At 43.8% G+C, this 24,083-nt stretch overlaps 1 protein-coding gene across 8 annotated transcripts in view; it reads left to right on the top strand.

Annotated features, from left to right (window-relative positions):
• The window catches only part of POC1A (POC1 centriolar protein A), a 134,833-nt gene that overhangs the window by 98,428 nt on the left and 12,322 nt on the right, over window positions 1–24,083 (top strand). For 4 of the 8 annotated variants that reach the window (XM_077129097.1, XM_077129091.1, XM_077129094.1 and 1 more), the window contains 2 exons: window positions 17,814–17,957; window positions 20,472–20,599. The exons of 1 other annotated variant lie outside the window; for it this stretch is intronic. In XM_077129097.1, coding sequence (XP_076985212.1) covers window positions 17,814–17,957; window positions 20,472–20,591 — 264 coding nt within the window. In that variant the 3' untranslated portion in view covers window positions 20,592–20,599. The remainder of the gene's footprint in view (window positions 1–17,813; window positions 17,958–20,471; window positions 20,600–24,083) is intronic. 3 more of the 8 variants (XM_077129092.1, XM_077129095.1, XM_077129093.1) reach the window with 2 other exon arrangements.

Genomic DNA, 24,083 nt, shown 5'->3' on the forward strand with positions numbered 1-24,083 from the left:
CACATTCAGAAGGAATGCTCTTACAAAGGGGCTTCTCACGAGCAGGGGGCTGCAGGGCAGATTATCTGCTGGCTGATCTTCTTGTCTCTGAGAATGCTCCAGAGGTACATCTGCTCCAGGAGCTCCAAGGCAGGCTCCAAGTCATCAGCAGATGCTCTCTGCATGAGCACACACTCCTCCCAAGGCTTTGTGGGCTATGTGAGGTTCCAGACCCCACCACCCTGCCCCACTTACCCTGTTCCTTCTCATCAGTTTTCCTGACCCTGTGGGCTCTGCCTTGCTGCTCATCAGTGTATGTTTCTGACTATCACAAGTGAAATGACCTATGGGCTTCTGCCCCTGAAAGCCTGGGGTTGTGCTCCCACTCTTCACAACCCCTCCAGGGAAGAGGATGGGGGGCTTCCTTTGTACCAATGAATGTTCTAGATGTTGTTGTGCTTCCTCATGGCCTTGGCAGGTTTGGAATTGCTTAGCCTTCTCTCCCTGATTCATCCTTGCTCCTTTCTTCTGTGCTTCTCGCACCTGTTTCATTAAGACAGCCCTCCTCAACTCCTCTCCTTTCTCTTGGGGGCGTATTTGGCCACAGAAATAACTTCCCATTTCCTGCCAACCAAGGTAATCCTTTCACGCCTTTGAAAATAGTGGCTTTATAAAGCATCTTTCTTGTTTGAGGGGGAATTCTTGCAAACCCTCAGAGAGGAGGCTGGGGACTGAGCAGAAGATTGCTGGGGGTTGAGTACAGAAGTAGCTCGAGCCTGTCATAGCTCTGAGCGTGGGGGCCTCAGTCTTGACCTTGGGTCTGGGTAATTCTGTCCTTAGCATGTGTCTCCCACATGCCAGTTAGGCTTGTGACCAATACAGATATAATAGGGACAGCAGCAGCATCTTTGGTCCCTGCCTTAAGGGACCATTTTAAAGGGGATTGTGAGATGAGAAAATGGGCTGAGCTGCCAGTAGCCCTGGGCATCCCTGGTTCCATGTGTGGCAAGGCCTGGAATCCAAGGGTAGGTCAGGCGTGTGGATTTCCTCATCCTCTACTTTAGACCCACCCTTCAACCCTTTCACAGTTCTTAGTCCAAAGGATGTCCTGTCTGTTTTCCATCAGTAGGGGCATGGAATCAAGGGGTGACTTCTAGACCTGGCTGTGATCCATGGTTGTGGAGTATTTGATTCGAGTCATAGGCTGTGTGTTGTCCCCAAGCCTTTTGGCTAACTCTGCCTTCACAGATGACCAGCACCCCTTCCTCCTTGGGAGCCTAGCATGGCAATTGCACTACAGCGTCCGACATCTTCCTACCCTCTGGATAAAAGCCAACATCAGGAACCATACCCCATACTCAGCCTTGGCCTGGCTAGGAGAAGAGTGTTGGCAAGATGATTTTAAGAAACCAGAATTCCTTTTGGGTTCAGTGCTATGTTTAGAACCAGAAGTTTCCTCTCTTGTTGGGTTCCAGGCTGGAACCTTAAATTATAGGGCAAATAAGGTTGTAGTATATCTAGTCTGCAAATGTGTGTGGTGAATGCAGTACCAGGGGTTTTGTTGTTGTTGGTGGTTGTTTTTTTTTTTTTTTTAGCTTTGACTTGAGAAAACAGCCCTGTCTTTTTGCATTTGAGAAGCTGGTGATGAGAGTGAGCCAAAATGGGCTCTGTCCGACTCCCTGCTCTCTTCCTTGGGGTTAGGTGTAGCAAACATTGAGGCAGGCCTCTTAACTTCACGGGGCCTAATCGCTGAAGCTGAATGCCTGGGCTGAAGACTGAGAAATGTATGTGTCCCTGAATCTCTGCATCTTCATTTAGCAGACCGTGCCATGAATAGCTTAATGAAAGATTAAATTGAAAAGATTTAATTGTGAGATGTGTGTATGTGTGTCCATCTCTTCCAATTTTGTACTCATCCCTGCTTTGCAAACACATGATATGCTTTGGTGTGTTAAGTGGGCAGTGGCCAAATGGGCTGCCTGCCTGGGAATCTAAAGGAGGTTACCAGTGAGACAGCCTAGCCTTTGGCCTTGAGCCACCTCCCTCTCCCCTCTCTGGTCCACACTCAAACCCATGCACTAGTTCCTCAATGTTTTCATCCCTTATAGAGTTTTTGTTTTTGGAACAGGCCAGTCAGAGAGCAAAGTCCAGTATTAGAGAATAAAAGAAAAGGGGACATCTCTACCTCGAATAAATGTTAATAATTGACCACCCTGCCCACCAGAGAGGGGTATTCTGTCAAGTCAGATCAAAATTTCCTTAGGGTAAACACTCCAGCCATTCCTGGCTGCTGGCCAGGTATGCACAGACCTCGCTTGTGCCTGCCATGGTGTGCAGGGCTGCTAAGCAGCTGAGGCCTGACACTTCATTGACTAGGCTGCTGCTTGGGAAACACTGCCTGGAGATGTGTGCTGTTATCTCAGTTTCTGTGGGTGGATCAAGGCTTTGGGAATTGAACTGCAATGAAATGTGACTCTGCCATTCTGCATTTGGAAACCGTAATCCAGGCTGGCCTTCCCTGGGGGTCTTCAGCCTAGGTTTTGGTCCACTTGTAATACCCAGTGGTGAGGTTGTGATTTCCACTTTGGGTGCAGAGTAGCAGGTTTTTCAAGTAAGAATAGGCTGGGCTCCTGGGGTATTTCAGTTGTAATTAATTGCATTTTTTTAAGGCAGGTTTATTGAGGTATAATATATAAAGAGTAACAGTCATCTTTTTAAGTAAACAGTTCTATGAGTTTTGACGAACACAGTCATGTAAACATCATCACGATCAAGATATAGAATATTTCCACTGCCTCAAAATTCCCTTGTGGAGTCAATCTGCTCCCACCACCTCTAGGCCTAGGCAACCACCAATTTGCTTTCTGTCACAATAGAGTAGTTTGCGTTTTCTAGAATTTTGTATAAATGGAATCATAGTTATATATTCTTTTTTGTCTGGCTTTTTTCACTTAACCTAATTATTCTGAGATTAATTGATGTATTATATATAGGTAGTTCATTTCTTTTTTATTGCCGAGTAGTATTCCATCAAATGGATATACCACAATTCTTTATCTGTTTCCTGTTAGTGGACATTTTGCCCATGAACTTTTCCTTAGCAGCCTAAAACAAGAAGCATTTATTATCCTTTAATTTCTCTGGTCAGGAATTCTAGAACGGCTGTGTCCTTATCTTGGGTTTTTTCATGAAGTTGCAGTCCAGATATTAGCTGGGGTTGCAGTCTACTGTGAACTTTTGTGTATAGATCTTTTTATGGACATGTGCTCAAAAAGTTAATAATTCCTAATAATTCCACTCCTAGTCTATATCCTAAAGAATTGAAAACAGGTGTTCAAAAAAACGAGTATATGAATGTTCATAGCAACTTTATTCACAAGAGTCAAAAGGTAGAAATAACCTAAATATTCATAAACAGATGAAAAGATATACAAAATGTGGTATATCTATACAATGGAATACAATTTAGTTATAAAAAGGCATGAAGTGGGCGGGCACTGGTGGCTCAGTGGCAGAGTTCCTGCCTGTCACGCCAGAGACCTGGGTTCGATTACCGGAGCCTGCCCGTGCCAAAAAAAAACAAAGCATGAAGTACTGATACATGCTGCAACATAGATGAGCTTTGAAAAATTATGCTAAGTGAAAAGTCAGACACAAAAGACCATGTATTATATGATTCCACTTGTATGAAATATCCAGAGTAGGCAAATACATAGAGACAGAAAGCAGATTAGGGGTTGCCAAGGGCTAGGGAGAAAAGGGAATAAGGAATGACTGTTTAATGGGTACAGGGTTTTTGCTTAAGGTGATAAAGTTCTGAAAATAGAGAGTGATATTGTTTGCATAACACTGTGAATGTATTTAATGCCACTGAATTGTATATTTCAAAATGGTTAAAATGGTCAATTTTATATGTATTTTTCTCACAATTAAAAAACAATCTCAGCAGGATTTTTATAGTATTCAACCAGCTGATTCTGAAATTTACATAGATAGGCGAGGAACCAGAAAAGTCAAAATACGTTTGATTTCAAAGACTTATATACATTAATTAAGACAGTATGGTACTAGTGAAAAGATAGACACATAGATCAATGAAACAGAGTCCAGATACAAACCCAGAAATCTGGCCAATTAATTTTCAACAAAGGTACATAAAATAAAATAACAGAATAATTGGAAATCCATATGCAAATCCACATTACAAATGTAAAGCCTAAAACTATAAAATTGATATATATTTTTCTTCCAAAACATAGGAGAAAATCTTTTGACCTAGGGTTAGGCAAACATTTACATGGCACCAGTTAAACGATCCATTAAATCGTCAATTTAATGATTCATTAAAGAAAAAAAACTGATAAAATGGAGTTCATCAAAATTCAAAACCTCCACTCTTTGAAAAACACTGTTAGGAAAATGAAAAGACAAGCCACAGAGTGGGGAAAAATATTTGTAAATCACACAAAAAGGACGTGTATCCAGAACATACAAAGAACTTTCAAAACTCAGAAATGAGAACATATAAAACCCAATAACAAAATAGGCGAAGGATTTGAACACACTTCACCAAAGAAGATACAGAGGTGCCAAACAAACACATAACAAGATGCTCTATATCACTAGTCATTAGGGAAATGAAAGTTAAAATCAAAGTGAGATTTGATTTTAATCAAATCAAATGTCTACTAGAATGTCAACATTTAAGACTGACCATATAATGTGTTGGTGAGGATGTGAAGGAACTCCAACTCTCATACACTGCTAATGAGAGCGTAAAATGGTACCTCTTTGGAAAACACCTTCAGAATTACTTAAAAGATTAAAAAGTGAGATATCCCCATGTCTACTAGAATGTCAAAATTTAAAAGACTGACCATATCATGTGTTGGTATTAACCTAAGAAAAGTGGAAGCACATGTCCATAAAAAGAACTATACACAAAAGTTCACAGTAGACTGCAACCCCAGCTAATATCTGGACTACAACTTCATGAAAAATCCCAAGACAAGAAGGACACAGCCGTTCTAGAATTCCTGACCAGAGAAATTAAAGGATAATAAATGCTTCTTGTTTTAGGCTGCTAAGGAAAAGTTCATGGGCAAAATGTCCACTAACAGGAAACAGATAAAGAATTGTGGTATATCCATTTGATGGAATACTACTCGGCAATAAAAAAGAAATGAACTACCGGTTGTGGAGTATTTGATTCAAGTCATAGGCTATGTGTTGTCCCCAAGCCTTTTGGCTAACTCTGCCTTCACAGATGACCAGCACCCCTTCCTCCTTGGGAGCCTAGCATGGCAATTGCACGACAGCGTCCGACATCTTCCTACCCTCTGGATAAAAGCCAACATCAGGAACCATACCCCATACTCAGCCTTGGCATGGCTAGGAGAAGAGTGTTGGCAAGATGATTTTAAGAAACCAGAATTCCTCTTGGGTTCAGTGCTGTGTTTAGAACCAGAAGTTTCCTCTCTTATTGGACTCCAGGCTGGAACCTTAAATTATAGGACAAATAAGGTTGTAGTATATCTAGTCCACCAACAGTGGATAATTGTGCCTCTTTCTCCACATCCTCTCCAGCACTTGTCTTTTTCTGTTTTATTGATAATGCCCATTCTTGTGGGTGTGAGATGATATCTCATTGTGGTTTTGATTTACCTTTCTCTAATAGCCAGGGAAGTTGAGCATCTTTTCATGTGCCTTTTGGCCATTCGTATTTCCTTTTCTGAGAAGTGTCTGTTCAAGTCTTTTGCCCATTTTGTAATTGGGTTGTCTGACTTTTTGTTGTTGTCTTGAACAGTCTATATATTCTGGATACCACACCTTTATCTGATATATCGTTTCCAAATATTGTCTCCCATTGTATAGGCTGTCTTTTTACTTTCTTGACAGAGTTTTTTGATGTGCAAAAGTGTTTAATTTTGAGGAGTTTCCATTTCTTTCTTTCTTTCTTCAATGCTCTTGCTTTGGGTGTAAGTTCTAGGAAACCGCCTCCTAGTATAAGATTTATAAGATATTTCCCTACATTTTCTTCTAACAGTTTTATGGTCTTAGATCTAATGTTTAGGTGTTTGATCCATTTTAGTTAATTTTTGTATAGGGTGTGAGATATGGATCCTCTTTGATTCTTTTGCATATGGATATCCAGTTCTCTAGGCACCATTTATTGAAGAGACTGTTCTGTCCCAGATGGGTTGGCTTGACTACCTTATCAAAGATGAAGTGTCCATAGGTGAGAGGATCTATATCTGAACAGTATTTCGATTCCTTTGGTCAGTATATCTATCTTTATGCCAGTACCATGCTGTTTTGACCACTGGAGCTTCATAATATGCCTTAAAGTCAGGTAACATGAGACCTCCAACTTCATTTTTTTTTCTCAGGATACTTTTAGCTATTCGGGGCACCCTGCCCTTCCAGATAAATTTGGTTGTTGATTTTTCTATTTCTGAAAAGTAAGTTTTTGGGATTTTAATTGGTATTGCATTGAATCTGTAAATCAATTTAGGTAGAATTGACATCTTAACTATATTTAGTCTTCCAGTCCATGAACACGGTATGTCCTTCCATCTATTTAGGTCTTTTGTATTTTTCTTTTAACAATTTATTGTAGTATTCTTTGAATAAGTATTTTGTATCTTTAGTTTAATTTATTCCTAAATATTTTATTCTTTTGGTTGCAATTGTAAATGGAATTTTTTTCTTGATTTCCCCCTCAGATTGTTTATTACGAGTGTATAGAAACAGTACAGAGTTTTGAGTGTTGATCTTGTCACCTGCCACTTTGTTGTACTCATTTATTAGCTCTAGTAGTTTTGCCGTGGGTTTTTTCGTGGTTTTCGGTAATATAATATAGTCTGCAAAAAGTGAAAGTTTTACTTCTTCCTTTCCAATTTTGATGCCTTGTATTTCTTTTTCTTGTCTAATTGCTCTGGCTAGAACTTCCAACACAGTGTTAAATAGCAGTGGTGATGGTGGACATCCTTGTCTTGTTCCTGATCTTAGGGGGAAAGTTTTGAGTTTTTCCCCATTGAAGATGATATTAGCTGTGGGTTTTTCATATATTCCCTTTATCATTTTGAGGAAGTTCTCTTCTATTCCAATCCTTTGAAGTGTTTTCAACAGGAAAGGATGTTGAATTTTGTCAAATGCCTTTTCTGCATCAATTGAGATGATCATGTGGTTTTTCTGCTTTGATTTGTTGATATGGTGTATTACATCGATTGATTTTCTTATGTTGAACCATCCTTACATACCTGGGATGAATCCTACATGGTCATGATGTATAATTCTTTTAATGTGTTGCTGGATTCGATTTGCTAGAATTTTGTTGAGGATTTTTGCGTCTATATTCATTAGAGAGATTGGTCTGTAGTTTTCTTTTTTTTTGTAATATCTTTTTCTCTCTTTGGTATGAGGGTGATGTTGGCTTCATAGAATGAGTTAGGTAGCTTTCCCTCCTCTTCAGTTTTTTTGAAGAGTTTGAGCAGGATTGATACTAATTCTTTCTGGAATTTTTGGTAGAATTCACATCTGAAGCCATCTGGTCCTGGACTTTTCTATTTGGGGAGCTTTGTTAATGACTGATTCAATTTCTTGTGATTGGTTTGTTGAGGTTGTCTATTTCTTCTTGAGTCAATGTTGGTTGTTCATGCCTTTCTAGAAAGTTGTCCATTTCATCTACATTGTCGTATTTATTAGCATAAAGTTGTTCATAGTATCCTGTCGTTACTTCCTTTATTTCTGTGGGGTCACACAATAATTTTTAATTTTTATGTAATCCAATTTATTTTTTTCTTTTGTTGCTTGGGCTTTTGGTGTTATATTTAAGAAACCATTGCCAAATCCAACGTCATGAAAATTTCCCCTATGTTTTATACTTTTAGCTCTTAAATGTAGGTCTTTGATCCAGTTTGATTAATTTTTATATTTTATATGAGGTGAGGGTCTGACTTCATTCTTTTAAGTGTGGATATCCAATTATCCCAGCACCATTTGTGCAAAAACTGTGCTTTCCCATATACCAGAAATGGACTGGCTTTTAACAGTGGGATATTATTAGCTTACAAATTTATAGTCCTGAGGCCATGAAAAATGTACCAATAAAGGCTTCAACAGGATGGTACCTTCTCAGAAGACTGGTACCGATGAGCTTAGGCTCCTCTGTCAGGCAACAAGGCACATGGCGATGTCTGTTGGTCTTTCTCTCCCGTGTTCTGTTACTTATTCAGCTTCTGACTTTTCCGAGTATGGCTTTTTATCATAGCTTCTCTGAATTTCATCTCTTCACTTCTGCATATGTTTTATCCTCTTGTAAAGGACTCCAGTGAGCACATTGAGACCCATCTTGAATGGGGTGGGTCAAATCTCACTTGATATAACCTAATCAAAACATTGTAACTACAATAGGTTTACACCCACAGTAATTGATTAAAAGGACATGACCTTTTCTGGGGTACATACAACTTCAAATTACCGTAAATGGTCTTGGCACCCTTATCGAAAATTAATTGACCCTACATGTATGAATGTATTTCTGAACTTACAGTTCTGTTCCATTGATTTATTTGTTTTTCCTTATGCCGGTACCATACTGTTTTGATCATTGGAATTTTGTACTAAAATTTGAAATTAAAAGGTGAGTCCTCCAACTTATTCTTTTTCGAGATTATTTTGGCTATTTAGAGACCCCTTGCAATTCAATATGAGTTTGAGGATTGGCTTTTCCATTTCTACAGAAAAGGCCATTGGGATATTGATTAAGACTGTGTTGAATGTATAGATCTTTTAACAATATTTAGTCTTCCAGTCCATAAACATGGTATTTCTTTCCATTTAGTTTCTCGCAGTAGTGTTTTATAGTTCTTAGTGTATGTCATGCAATTCTTAATTTAGTCTTAAGTATTTTTTATATAATTATACATGGAATTTTGTATTTTCCTTTTTGAATTGTTCAGTGCTAGTACATAGGAATACAACTAATTTTTGTCACATTTGATTCATCTTGTAATTTATAACTTACCAGAGTTTTATTAGCTCTAACAGTTTTTTTATATGGATTCTTTAAGACTTTCTAAATATAAGATCGTGTCATCTGTGCATAGAGATAGTTGTACATCTTTCTTTCCAGTTTGTATACCTTCTATTTCTTTTCTTGCCTAATTGCTTTTGTTAGATCTTCTGGTACAGTGTTGTGTAGAAGGGTTGAAAGTGGGCATCCTTATCTTATTGTTAATCTTACAGGGAAGCTTTCAATCTTTTGCTCTTAAGTACAATGTAAGCTGTGAGTTTTTCATGTATGCCGTTTGCCATGTTGAGGAATTTCCCCTCTGTTCTCCCTTTTCTGAATAACTTTTTATCATGAAAGGGTGTTGGATTTTGTCAAATTCTTTTCCTGCATCAATTGAGGTGTGGATTTTTTTTCCCTTCATTCTGTTAATGTGTATTGCATTGATTGATTTTCATATGTTGGCCCACCATTGTATCCTAAGCTAACTCCCACTTCGTCTTGATGTATAATCCTTTTCTTCTGAAGGGGCCGGTGCATAGTCCAGGAATTGAACCCAGGTTTCCTAAATGGAAGGTGAGCATTCTACCACTGAACCACTATGATCTTTTTAATATGCAACTGGATTTGATTTGCTGGTATTTCATTGAGAAGTTTTAAATCTGTATTCATAAGGTATATTGGTGTGCAATTTTCTTTTGTGATATCTTTGTCTTTAATATTAAGATAATGCTGGCCTCATAGAAAGAGTTAGGAAATAATCCCTCTTCTCCTAATTTTTAAAAGTGTTTGAGATGGATTGGTGTTCATTCTTCTTTAAATGTTTGTTAGAATTTACCAATGAAGCCATCTGGTCCTGGGCCTTTTGTTGTTGGGAGGTTTTTAATTACTGATTTAATCTCTTTCCCTGTTATAAATCTATTCAGACTTTCTAATTCTTCTTAAGTCAGTTTTGGTTATTGGTATGTTTCTAGGAATTTTTAAATTTCATCTAGGTTATTTAATTTGTTGGTGTAAGATTACTCATAGTATTCTCTTATAATCATTTTCATTTCTGAAGGTCAGTAGTAATGTCCCCATTTTCATTTCTGAAGGTCAGTAGTAATGTCCCCACTTTCATTTCTGATTTTAGTAATGTGAACCCCCTCATTTTTTCTTCATCAGTCAAGCTAAAGGTTTGTCAATTTTGTTAATCTCTTTAAAGAATGAACTTTTGGTTTTGTTAATTTTCTCTATTGTTTTTCTATTCTCTATTTCATTTATTTCCCTCTGTGCTGGTTTGAATCTGTGAGGGACCCCAGAAAAGCCATGTCCTTTAATCCTCATTCAATATTGCTGGGTGGGAGCATTTTGATTGTTCCCTTGGAGATGTGACCAACCCAGTTGTGGGTGGTAACTTTTGATTAGATGATTTCCGCGGAGACGTGTCTCCACCCATTGAAGGTGGAGTTGCTTACTGGAATCCTTTAAAAGAGGAAATATTTTGGAGAGTACCTTTTGTGGAGCCACGAGAAAGCCAGCAGATGCCGCCATGTTCACCATGTACCGTTCCAGTTGAGAGAGAAGCATTGAATGTCATTGGCCTTCTTGATCCAGGGTATCTTTCCCTGGATGCCTTAAATTGGACATTTCTATAGACTTGTTTTATTTGGGACATTTTCTCAGCCTTAGAACTGTAAACTAGCAGCTTGTTAAATTCCCCTTTTCAAAAGCCATTCCATTTCTGATATATTGCATTCAGGCAGCTAGCAAAGTAGAACACCGTCTAATCTTTTTAATTTCCTTCTGCTAGCTTTGGGTTTAGTTTGCCCTCTAAGATTTTGATTGGGATTGTGTTGAAGCTATAGAAGATGAACTTGGGGAGAATTAACCTCTTAATAACATAGAGCCTCTCAATATATGAGCGTAGTATATTTCTTCATGTATGTTCATTTTATTTTTTTTAATCAGTGTTTTATAGTTTTTAGTAAAGTTAATTTTGCACATATGTTGTTAGATTTGTATAAGCATTTCATGTTTTGGTTGTTTTTTTTTTTTTTGGTGCTATTGAAAAGATAAAGGCCGAGAATTTTTTTTTTCTTTTAATAATGAAAGTTATCAAATCACAGATCTAAGAAGCTCAGAGAAATGACAAGCAGGTTAAAGATAAGATAGAAATAAAACAGAACAAAACCCTAGAGACATCATATTCAAACTGTTAAAAACCAAAGATTAAGAAAAAATCTTTTAGGTAGGGAGAAGACATTCATACAGAGGAGCAAAGGGAAGACTTACAGGAGACTTCTCATACAAAACTGAATAAGTCAGAAAACAAGAAAGTAACATCGTTAAAGTGTTGAAAGCAAAAAAACTGTCACCCAAGAATACTATACTCAGCAAAAATATCCTTTAAAGATGAATGGGAAACAAAGACCTTTTTTAGAGAAACAGAAGCTGAGAGAATTCATTACCAGTAAACTTGCTCTGTAAGAAATATCTGTTTTCTCTCTTCTCCTTCTGGAATTCTGATTGTCTGGAATTCCAATGTCTGTTTTTTGTCTTCTGGGATTCCAACTGGTGTTAGATAATTATTGTCCCACAGCTCATGGGTGCTGTTTTGTTTTGTTTTTCCCTCTTGTGTTTCAGCTTGGTAAATTTCAGTTGATCTGTCTTTACAGTAACATTTATATTCTTCAGCTGTGTTGCACCTATTAGTAGCCCGTCAAAGCCATTCTTCATCTCTGTTCTAGATTCTTATTTCTTGTATTTCCATTTGACTCTTTCTTATAGTTTCTACCTTCTGAAATTTCCCATCTGTTCATGCATATTGACTACCTTTTCTAGTAGAACCTTTAACATATAATCACAGTTATTTTAAATTCCATGTCTGATGGTACTAACATCTCATCTCTGAATCTGATTCTACTGATTGCTTTGTTTCTTGATAGTGTTTTTTTTTTCCCTTGACTTTATAGTTGTATCCCATAATTTTTGGCAATGACAGATGTGCTGGTTTGAAAGGAAGTATGCCCCCTAAGAAAAACCATGTTTTAATATAAATCCCATTTCATAAAGGTAGAATAATCCCTATTCAATACTGTATGTTTGAAACTGTAATCAGATCATCTCCCTGGATGATGTGATTTAGTCAAGAGTGGTTGTTAAATGGGATTAGGTGATGACATGTCTCTACCCATTTGGGTGGGTCTTGATTGGTTTATTGAAGTCCTATAAAAAAGGAAACGTTTTGAAGAAAGAGATTCAGAGAGAGCAGAGCAGAACGAGAAGCCAGAAGAAGCAGAGAGTCCACCAGCCAGCAACCTTGGGAATGAAGAAGGAAAACATCTCCCGGGGAGCATCATGAAACAGGAAGACAGGAGAAGAAGCTAGCAGATGATGCCTTGCTTGCCATGTGCCCTTCCAGCTGAGAGAGAAACCATGGCTGTGTTCGCCATGTGCCTTCTCGGAAGAGAAAGAGAGACCCTGATCTTCATCGGCCTTCTTGAACCAAGATATCTTTACCTGGATGCCTTAGATTGGACATTTCTATAGACTTGTTTTGATTGGGACATTTTCTCAGCCTTAGAACTGTAAACTAGCAACTCATTAAATTCCCCTTTTTAAAAGCCATTCCGTTTCTGGTATATTGCATTCCGGCAGCTAGCAAACTAGAACAACAGACTACATGCTTAGAACAGTAGAGACTGAAGTAAATCATGAGTCTTGACAGGAGTTGAGCTTAGTTTTAGTGTTGTACTTGGGGAGAGGTATGGATATTGGAAGGCTTTTCTCAGTGTTTCTGCTCCACTTCAGCTTTTAGCCTTCCCTGTGGACTTGGCCACTCAGATCTTGCCCTTCCCAGACAAGGAAGGAAAGCTGTTGTTCCTTGCAATTTTGTAGTAGGAGATTGTTGGGTTCTCTGTTGGCCTGGCCCAACTTCAGTCATAGGCAGACCCTTTGTCCTTGGGTCTACAAAGTAGAGAATATTCACTGGTTCTGCCCTTCCTTCAGCTGTACGAGACCTTCAGTGATCTCAGCTTGGGATAGTTTCCTGCCTATCTCTCATGAGTAGAGGATTTTCCCTTCCCTCAATAGCTTAAGGCCTTAGTTTTATAGGGAAGAAGGCGTCATGCCTTATTTTATGTTCACTCCTTTCCTCCAGGCCTGCAGACTCCAAGTAAGGTTTACCCTGGTCTGCTGCCCTGCCCTCAGTCTTTCTCATGAGCACCCATTGGAGATCTGGGGAGAAGAGCCTGCAAGTGGATGCAAATTCTCCTTGGGTGCAACAACTCCTACAGTTCCCAGGGGTTCTGCACTCTCACTGTAGCTCACACTTGGTCTTTAGTGATTTGTTAAAAATTTTAACTCAGTTCTTCTTACCCATTTATAAGGTACAATGTCCTTCCTCCCACGATTTGCCACAGGTGAGCCAATGCTGACATCCAGTTCTCCTTGAAGATGTCTGTCTTTGTTAGATTTCAAGGTAGTTGATTATTCTCTCACCTCAGCTCTCTGATTCAAGGTGATTCTTTTAGATGAGCTGCACTTTTTCTTGTATGGATGGAATTAACACTTGTTAACTTTCTATATCCTAGGAAAATCTCCTTCTCTACCTGCATGTTGATGGTGAAAAAAATGAGAGAGAGCACAGTCAAGCCAGAGACAGATGGGTTGGTTTCTTGTTACAAGAAAGACCTGCAAGCTGTCTTGTTTTGTTTTTTAATGAAATTGTTTGAGGGTTACCCATGTGTTCGTGTGGCTGAGCATCAAATCACTGATATTTATGAAATTCCTACTGTGTGTGAGGTGCTAAGCTCCTGGTGGTATATGACAGGTTCACAGCAAAGGAATCAGACCCCAAGGTAGGGCAGAACATTATAGACTCTTCCTGTGAGAGTCCAGAATCCTACCCACAGACCCCAAGTGAGATTTCCACAAAGGTAATAGATCCATCTATTTTGATAGTTCCCCCCACCCTTTCTTCAAATTCCTTTTTGATATTAAGATGTTTATATATGATAAAAGTAAAAAGTTGTTGGCTTGGTGTTGATCTGTGTGTGGGGGCAGGGAGGAGTTAACCTCTGTTGTGATGTTACTCATGATATACCTTACCTAACTCAGACCCACCAGGCAAAGCCCCTAGGACTCTTTGATGTTGATCAGGCAAAGCACTAATATGAGTTTTTTTTCCTTAAATGCTGCCGTGGTTCTTCTGCCATTGTCATTACTCAGAGCGTTGGTATGTATGTCTTTTCTCACCCTTTGCCTGTCTTTTTCTTATCTCTGCTTTATCACTTATTTGCCAAGCTCTCATATAAATGCCCTGTTTCCAGAGGTTAGAGTGCAGGTGAGTGGCTGCTGGGCTGTACGGAGTGGGGCTACTGGCTCTTTGTTGCAGTGCAGACACTGAGAGGGTTTGATTACATAGGAGTTTCACTGTGGTGGGCTTGGCTCTTTGAGGCTTTGAGTGTTTGTGGAAGGCCCTGCTTTGCGTTCATCTCTGTGTTAGGCAGGCATTCCAGGACAGGCAGGGTAGGGGGAGTGACACAATGGCTGTTAGACTAGGAGCTGGGGAGCCTCTGGGGGAGTGCAGGAGAGGAGATATGCTATAGTCACCTGCCAGAGGCTGTCTGATAACAGGAAAGAGCCTGTACTTTGGGTTCAGATCCCAGTTCTGTCATTTGCTGTATGACTTGAGGGTACACTACTTAACCTATTTGAGCTTATGCCTCTCATCTGAAAAGTAAAAAGTTAGTAACAACTTCTGCAAAGGTCTGTTGTAAGGATTAAGTCTGGTAACATGTAAAAACCTTGGCACATAGTACATGACAAGTAAACAACAGCAATTGCCCCGCCTTAAATGCCAGACTGGTGGTGGGCTAACAGTTGTAACATCTGCTGCCAAGAAAGGACAAGGAGACAGGGAAGGACTGTGTCCTGGTCCAAGTGGCATGGCCAGAGAAACGTCCCAGGACAAGGCAGGACTCTGGACTTGTGAGCAAAGCCTGGGGTTTGAGGCAGGGTACCTTTGGACAATTACTTCCATCTAAGCCTTGGTTTTCTTTGTCGTGAAATGGGGATCTCTGCACAGCCCCTTGGTAGTCCATGGAAGCATTGTAGTTCCTGCAGCCTTTTCTTCCAAAGGCCACCTTTTGGGCCAGGAGCACTGTGGCTGCTGTCCTCAATACTCCCTTGAGGCTTGACATTGGCTCAGAGGAATGGTTTCTGTTGCTAAAGTAAGTGGTGCTTACCCCACCTCCTTGTGCTTCCAAGGGCTCAGCTCAGCACTGTTTCTGGGCTGTTCTACAGAAACACTCAGGATTTCCATTTCCTCCTTCTCAGGCAGTAGGCAGACCTGTCTGGCCCACTTACAGAGGATGCAGGCTGTCAGGACAAAAGGGCTGCCTGGCCCCTACCCTCCTTCCAGTGTCCTTTCCTGGGGAGCCATTGAGACTTGGGTCCTGGGAGGACTGTGTGTAGCTAGAAGGGGGGGTCTTTGGAAGGAGTGGGTGCAGGACTGTGAACACTTTTCACATGAGGCCTGGTGGTGATTTCTGATTAATGCTTCCCATGGCTCTTTGAAAGGCAGGCCCAGTCATTGCCCCCATTCTGGAGAGGAAGTGGAGGCCCAGAGAGCTTTGGCTTCTTGCTTGTTAGTGATGGGGCTCAGATCTCAGGCAAGGCCTGTCTAGCTCATGATCTGGTTGCCCATTAAGCAGCGAGTCATTGTTCTTCACCTTTGTTCTACTGTGTCTTCTGACAGAACTGCCTGGGGGCTGGGGGCTGGGGGCTGCCACCATGGGTGAAAGCTTTTCAGGCAAGGCTGGTCTCCCCATGGGGCTTTTGAAATGTCTCCTTTTAGGATGGACTTCCAGATGGGCACTGAGTTTTCTTGAAGTACATTGATTCCTGGAGTCCTGGTGGGCTAAGTTCTTACCAAGTGGCCATAGCCCCATGGTACATGTGCTGACAGGCATGTGGGCATGTGCTGTTCCTGTTCGCACGCATATCCTTGGGCTCATGTCTCACCTTCGAGCTGCCCTTTAACCACCAGGGCCTGTGTTTTTCCAAATTCAAATTAATGTACACTTGAGGGCTTATGATCTATGAGATTAAAACAATTCCAGTAAAGGAAAATATGCAGGTAGGGTCCATGTGCTGAACTGCCCTTGTATTCCTCTTTTGCTGATTGGGAATCATCTTTGATTTGATTCTTTTTGAGGAGGACTCTGATGCTCATTCATATTGGCATGTCTAGGACAGAGCATCTTCCCAAGGCTGGGCAACTGTTGACTAGTCCAAGAGATGGGTAGATTCAGAGCAGATGCTCGCTGCTGCTGCTGGTGGGTCTATAGGCAGCCTAGAGTATTGGCAGGGCTGGGTGGTGAGCAGGTAGGCGGGTAGTATGGGTTGGGGATGGGATGGATGGAGTAGCTTTGGCTCTGTGGTGCAAATTTTGAGCCCATTGATATCCCGAGTCTAGAGGGGAGAGGAGTGATGAGAGCAGACAAGAGGCTGGGAGAGGGCACAGACACAAGGGCAGGTAGTTGGCCCTGTGGGCAGGCTGGCATAGATTCATTCCACGCATATATCCTGCCTCTGGAGAAGCAGCAGCTGGAGGGGATGGAGCAGACCGTGTGGAGTATTGTGTGCAAAGTGAAGGGAGGACAGGATGCTTGGAGCAGGGGAGAAGAAAGGTTGGATGAGGGTACCCCTAATGGAGAGGATCACAGGAGCCAGGCATGTATGTGTAGGAAGACAGCTGCAGAAAGAGGCAGGCCTGGCCAGTGTGCAAAGGGGTTTGGAGTTTCTCTGAAGGCAGCAGAGCTCTGGAGGACTAGTTCAGCTGGGAGTGCTGTGGTAGCATTTGGAATGTCCGTTAGTAAGGTAGCAGTTTGAAACCCTGGGCCCTGAGTGTGGCTGCATTTAAGGGCAACTGAGGCTTTGGGGCCATCACTGAGAACATCATTCTTACAGGGAATAAGTCCACAGAATAATTGTAGGTTCTAAGACCAGAATCAAGGCATCCACTGACCCTGCCATCAGGAACCCAGTGGCTCTGGGAAGCTCACCCTAACTTAACATGTGCATGAGGCAGGTGGCTGACTTTGGGGGACACATGTTGAACTGCAGTGAGCCCCCTCAGGAAATCATTTGTACTGGGGAGGTCTTCTGCATTTCAGGGCTGAGTTGTCTTTGGCAGAAATACTGAACCCCTAGAGTTCTTGGAGTTCTTGGAGTCCTTGGGGAAGATGGGCACTCACACAGAAATCCTTGTTTTCCCAGGGGACCTGGACCAGAGCAGGGGTTAGAACATCCCCTCAGTTCTGGGTCATAGCTACTGAGGCCTTGGGAAGGCTTTAGTATGGCCTGAAAAATCCCTGTGCTGGGGAAGTAGACTTGAGCTTTTGAGAAAGAGGGGGACTTCAGGGCCCGATGGGACATCAGTGTCTTTGGATTCACTGAGATACTGACAGGAGATTGCAAGCCAGGTAAAGGGGTGGGTCAGTCCCACTGCCTGGCCAGGCCTGTCTGAGGGCCTCTGCAAGCCAGTTGAGGATACTAGCTGGCCCACCTTCCCAACCCTTCCAGGCCTTCCCCAGCACAGACTGCCTAGCGCTGATTTCACTGATGCCCCTGCTCAGAAAGAAAAGCCTGGGAGTTGGGCCTGGACATGGAAACACTACCACATTGCTGTTTCCCACTGACATTTGAAAATTGTTTTATCAAGTTTACTGATGGTTTCCCATTTATTTGCTTAAAGGGGCTGTTTCTCAGTGTTTTCTCAAGCACGGAATAAGGACTGAGGGAGTGTCTTTCTTTTCTGTCTCTTTTTAAATAGCCTGAAGTGGATTTCCCCATCCCACCAGGCAGAGGCAGGAGTCAGGAGTCAGTGCAGAGCCAGCCCCAGGAGCCCCTCAGCGTGCCCCAGACACTGACCAGCACCCTGGAGCACATCGTGGGCCAGCTGGACGTCCTCACCCAGGTAGGCCATGGTGCATGTTCACCCCATTGTCTGCACGGAGCCTGGCATTTGGACTCTTTGAAGTTTGCTAGCAGGTGTTGGATTTTTTTAAAACATAATCATAATGGACAGTTTTCCAGTCAAATAGCTGTGTGTGCCCCGGGACCCTGGCTCTTGGAGTGATTTAAATCTTAACTTGACTCCTGTTCTCCCATCCATGCCATGTCAAGGCCCAAAAGAAACTTTCCGTATTGGGATTTAAGATAAGCCTGATGTCCTCAGATCCCTTCTCTGCTTGACTCTTGATGTCAGTCTGGCACTCTGAGACCCTCTGTCCTGGGGCAGCTCATGGGTAGATCAAAGCCATGGGAGGAACGCATGCAGCCCACAAGGGAAAGAGAGTGGTGTTAAGGGAGGGGCAGCAGCAAGGGAGACTGCTCCCCACTTCAGCCCACCAACGAGATGCAAAGCAACCTCAAACTCTTGGACTGAAATGGAGCCACAGGGGCACCGCCACCTTTCCTGCCACTCTAGGACTTGTACAAAGTGGGAAAAGCTCCTCCTCTCATGTCACACTGTCCCCAGCGTGACCCAGACAGGACTGTGCACATTGGACCCACCAAGGGAAGGACAGTAGAGAGAAAAGTCAGTGTGTCTTGGGTATTACGAGGCTATAGGGCATGTCTTGCAGACATTTCTGAAAGCCTCTTAACCCTTGAGAAGAAGGCATGTGCTGAGTGAGAGATGTGAAGAACGTGCAAGGATTTTTTTTAAATACCCCACCTCAAACCCATCAGAAATTGCACAGCCTGCTCAGTGTTCTTCACGGCCTCATCATGTGAGAGACCAAGGAAAGTGGAATCAATTAGAACTTTATAGGATAAAATTGGAAAATAAGTCTGAGAGGACGGTAAAAATAGCTTCAATTGATCCAGAGGAATATAATGCTAAAAACATTCCCTGTCATTTAGGGGCACACACAAGTTTTGTTACATGTTGGCAGCAGGAAGTATGATAGTAACTTCGCAAGCAATTTGCATCACAGAGAAAAAAGTATAGGCTCTCTTGTGTGGCCTGTGCCTGGGCCCTACACCCTTGTCCTAACATCATTAAGCCCCTTTGCCGAATGGTCTATCCCTGACCAGACCCATACGCCAAGCACGCCAGCCAGTTACCTGCTTTTCCAGAGCTGACATGTCTGTGCGTACCTGGATGCCACGAAATGAGAACTTGTGTTCTTTGTGGTCTCAACATCCTGAGGAAGCTTGAATTCTATAGACCAGTCCCCTAGTTGAGGCCTTGAGGGAAAATCTATTTTCAGAACTGCTCAAGGTGGATTTTGATTTAGCTAGCTGTGCTATTCTTAGGCTTAATTGTTTCCCAGACCTGGAGTTGGGGATCTAGCCAAGGTGTTCCAGCCACAGCCAGAACTGTCCCCACCAGTTTGGAGAAGGTATCCCCTGCCCACCCTTCGGGGTCAGGCTGGCTGAGGCAGGCCCATGGCAGTGTCCTCTCTGGACAATCCAGACTGACCCAGCTCTCTGGGTCTAGAGCCAGGCTCAGCTGGGCTCCCTACTGACCTGTGAGCCTCAGGTTCTGCCCCTTGGAGGGCATTCCCAACTGTGACACAATCCTGAAGGCCCTTGGGCTCTGGAGAGGGGTGGGTATCTGCCACCCCAGCAGTGTTTCCTACTTCAAAGATGTCTGTTGGAATCAAGCTGTTGTTCTCCATCCCACTCCTACCTCACTGCCCTTTCTCCTGTCACAAGGAAGTCCACATCAAAGTGGCCTCTGAGAGGGAAACTGTCCTTTCCAGGTCCTTTAGGACCACAAGGCTGCAGAACATCTTTACAGGGAATAGCCGTGGGGACTTTGGTGGGCAGTGGCCAGGCATGCTTGCTGAAGGATTTACATGAACAGGTCACCCCATCACAGACTCACACACCTGAGAGTCTGCCTTCCTGTTCAACAGGTCAGATGTGACCCAACATGGCGAGGCCTCCTCTGTCAATATTTTTGGCCCATTTGGTACCAGTCCTTGGTCCTCTCCAGGCCAATCTCAGGCCTCTCCAGGACAATCTCTTCAGTGGTCCCACTGTACAAAGTGAAGGCCTAGAGTTTGAGAAACTGAGCCAGGCCAAGCAAAGCTTCACCAAGCTTCCTAGCTCGTTGACCCTGGTCAAGTCACTCAACCTCCCTGTGTTGGTTTGCAAATCTGGAACTTGGAAAATGATACCCACTTCATAGACCTCCTGTGAGAATCAAATGAGTCAGCCCCTGGGAAGCTGGTTGACATTGTAGGTGCTGCTGCTGCTACTGCTACTATCATCACTGTTATTATTCCAGGCCTCCCTGGCCTGGGTGAGGGGATCTTCATAACAGCACCAGAAATAGCCCTCCGTCCTTCCCAATTCCCCACTGCCTCTCATAAACTAGACTCTTATCTGCTCAGAAGAAACATTTCTCGGCCCTTGGCGTTTAGGCAGCAGATTACCTTTATGTACACGTATTCGCTGAGCCCATTCTCTGTGTTAGGCCCTGTGTAAGACCCAGTCCCACCCTCAGGAAGACCCCAGGACTGATTCTGCTGATGTCAAAGCCAGGCCTCCAAGGAAGAATGGGACAGTTATGACTGCCAGAGCAAGCTGGGAATAGCATATCAGGTGGGCATCGAGCATACCAAGTCAAGGACACCATGGGTCCTGTTGTGAGGGTAATGGAAGACTGTGCAGAGGAAATGTGCTGGGCCTGTGATGGAAGGCCCAGGAGCTTGGGCTTTACTGAGTGGGGACACTGAGCAGAGCAGAATCAGGGCCTGACCCTTGCTAAGGATCTGGTGACAAGGACACAAAGTGTCCAGTAGCAGGACAAGGGGTAGAGTTGTCACAGCCCTACCCCCAGGAGGCAGCCCTTGTAGTTGCCCCAGCTTTGGATCTGCCTTGAAGCCAGCTTTCACTGCCGGACTGGGGGAGAGGGACAGTGTGCGAAAGCATTAGAGCAGCCAGGTAGCACGTGAGTGGCAAGAGTGGGGCATTCCGTGGGACTCTAACCACTGGACTCAAGTCCCAGGAATGCTTTTGAGCTGCTAGTTGGACTCTAGTGATTTGGCTGGGCAGGAGGATGAAAGGAGAGAGAGGGAGAAAAGAAGTCTTTCCCCAGGTCCCAGGAAGGAGGAAGGCACAGGAGGTGATGAGTGAACTGGGGTGCAGGCAGGAACCAAGGGTGGAACATGGGGCATGAGGATAGACCCCTTAGATCAGAGCTTTGAACCTTGTACCCAAACCTCTGGGACCAAGAAAGAAACTCATCAAGAACGTATACTTCTTGTGACAGCCATTCTTTAAATAGTTATTGTAATGTTTGGGGGGGAACAGTATTTCTCACTGGAATTTAGGTTTTTCTTTGGGCACCTTTTGCCTCATAAAACCTGATTTCTCAGGAGCTGTTAGGGCTGAGGTCCCGAGAACACACCCCATACTGTTTGCCTGCCTCCTCCTTCTCTCCTCTTACACAGATCTCATGTTTATCCCTGGAGCCACAGAGATTCTGCTGTGAGCCTAACCCATCCCTTACCCTCCCCACTCTGAAGAGAACACACATCTTTCTTGTGGCTGCCCCAGGGGTCACTGACACACTGTGTCTGCCTCAAGTCTTTTCTTCCTGAGAAAGTTGGGTCTACCACAGAGGTGTCTGCGGCAGGATATGAGGAAAAGCCCAGACCAGGAATCAGAAGCCCCTGCTACTCTGGCCCAGCTTTGCTTCTTTCCATATGTGTGGACCTGGATAAGCCTGGGTTTCCTTATCTATATAATGTAGATTTTAGACACCTTCCATCTGCCTCTAGAGGAGCTGGGCAGCAGAGATCAGCATCTCAGGTGGGGCCAGGCTTCTCTTAGGGCCTCCTTTTAATGAACTACCCCTCACATCCACCCATGGGCAGGATCCCTCCCACTACAGCCACACCTGGAGGCCCTGGCTGCCAAGATCCTGACAGAGGCCCTGACCTGGTGCTTTTTTTGGCCTAGATGTTCTTTTGGGGTGCTGCTGAACAACTTTGGGGTCCTTTTCACAGATGCTGGGAAAAATAACCAGTGAGCGAGGAAAAGCTGTTTCCTGCAAGTAGCATTCCTGTTCTGAGCTCAACTCCCACATAGCTCCTTCCACTTCCTCAATAGGCCCACAGAGACCCTTCCTCGAGGGCAAGGGGGTAGGTAGCATGCAGAGATATGGACCATGGGGAGGTTTCTGTGGGGGCCCAGGCCCCGGCCCAACGAGCAGCTTGGTGGTTTTGTTTCAGAAGCTCACAGCAAAGTTATTTTTTACTCTAGTTTCACATCTTGCTTCTTTAAAAAACGAAGCGAACTATGAAATTCCTTCTCCAACTGTTTTTGTGCTTCAGGCTGTCCAAAGCAATGCTGTGATGTCACATTCAGTTTCCTGTGACTCATGGAGGCTGCTGGGCTCTGGGACATAAAAATGCACATAGTGAAAAGCAGCAGGAGGGTAGGCCCACCAGCCCAAGCCATTGTAACTGCTCACCTAACTCAGCAAGGCCGGGATGTTTGCCTCTTTGCTTTGAGAATTAGAAAGGACAGCCTCTTTGCTTCCAGACACCCCTGTGCCCACACAAATGATCCTGACCGTTCCCCACAAGTGAGGAAGGCAGGAATGCTGGGCTGTGGCCCAAGCTGCCTGGCTACTCTCAGGCCCTCTGCCCTGGGCAGGCTGGTTGTTGTTGGTGGAGACAGACACCAGATTTTAAAGCAGTTCTATCATTTTCCCTGGAAACTAGTCCCCCAGGTGCCCCCAGACTGAAGTTGGGAATGAACAGAGTTAAAGTCACCTTATCTCCACCCCCCCCCCAGGATTACTATCAGCAGGGTGGGTCCATCTTCCTGACACCATACACATATGGGCAATGCCTTAGGGGTAGTGGATGGTTGTTTCCACAAAGCAGACCCTCTCTCCACATTAGCACATCTCTCCACCTTTGTATACATTCCAGAGTGGAGTTAGCCATCATCCTTTTTGTAAACATTCATGGAGGTACCCTTTGACCAAAGTAAAATTCAGAACAGCTTGAGGTCTCACCACTTGGGTTTGGAGACAAGATGCTTACTTTTCCTCTAAGAGACCACTTCCTGGGGGACAGGGGCCCCAAGACACCCTCTGGTCTGTTCCAGGGATACCCTAGGTGTCTGTCTCTAAGTAGCAGGTTGCAGAGGCACCCTCCTCAGCCCTGCTGCTCATTTTGGTGTTTTACCCACAGCTCCTCTGGCTTCATAGGTACAGGGGCACGGGCAAGGGAGGCTGCATCTTCCCCAAACCCCTAGTCAGGGCTGGTGCCCAGGCCTCCCCATGAGGCAGTGACAACATGCAAAGGCAGGGTAAGCTCATGTTTGTTACCTCATAGCGGGGAAATTGGGGGGTGCAATGGCAACTCTCATGTGGGTTTGGCAATAAACTCTTGTTTTCCATTTTCTCCCCAGTCTGTGGTTTTGGCAAAAAGCACCCCCTCCCAGAAGAAGCTGCAGATTGAAGGCCCCCAGCCAGATGGGGTTGGCAATAGATCTGATTACCTTGGGGCCTGGGAAGCTTCATGGCAGTATGAGATTTCTTCTGTGAGGCTCTGAGCAGGCCTTCAGACAGGGAAAGGAGGGCTTCAAGGGGCAGAGGGGGAGTGAGGTCCAGTGCAAGGAAGTCATGTTCAGCACTTTACTGAAAAGAAAGAGGGGCACTCTGGGTAATTTGTTGCTCTGAGGATCCTAGCCCCCCCCCCCCCCCCCAAGCAAAGTTCAAGCACAGGCCACAAGAAGGGAACCTTGAGTTGGAGTTTTGGTTATGACAGGCAGCCCCAAATGGGCCTGATAGTACTGAGATTCACCAAGCCATGACTGACCTTCTGGGCCATTTGTCACTTTCTCCCAAACCAAGTGCCTCTACGAGGGGCCAGGAAGACTGCAGCTAGGCTGGCCACTTCCCTCAGTTTGCCCACATTAGCCATGGCTGGGTGGCTGAATGAAAGCAGAAAGAGGCTTTGAACTTAACAAGGCATGGCATTTGAGGGAGCAGTTCTGTAGCTCCCAATTTGGTCTGAGCCCAGCTGATGACTCCAGAAAACTGGCCAAAGTTGGGGGGGGGGGGTTG

The sequence above is a fragment of the Tamandua tetradactyla genome, chromosome 15, assembly GCF_023851605.1.
Source record: "Tamandua tetradactyla isolate mTamTet1 chromosome 15, mTamTet1.pri, whole genome shotgun sequence".
Classification (NCBI taxonomy): Eukaryota; Metazoa; Chordata; class Mammalia; order Pilosa; family Myrmecophagidae; genus Tamandua; species Tamandua tetradactyla.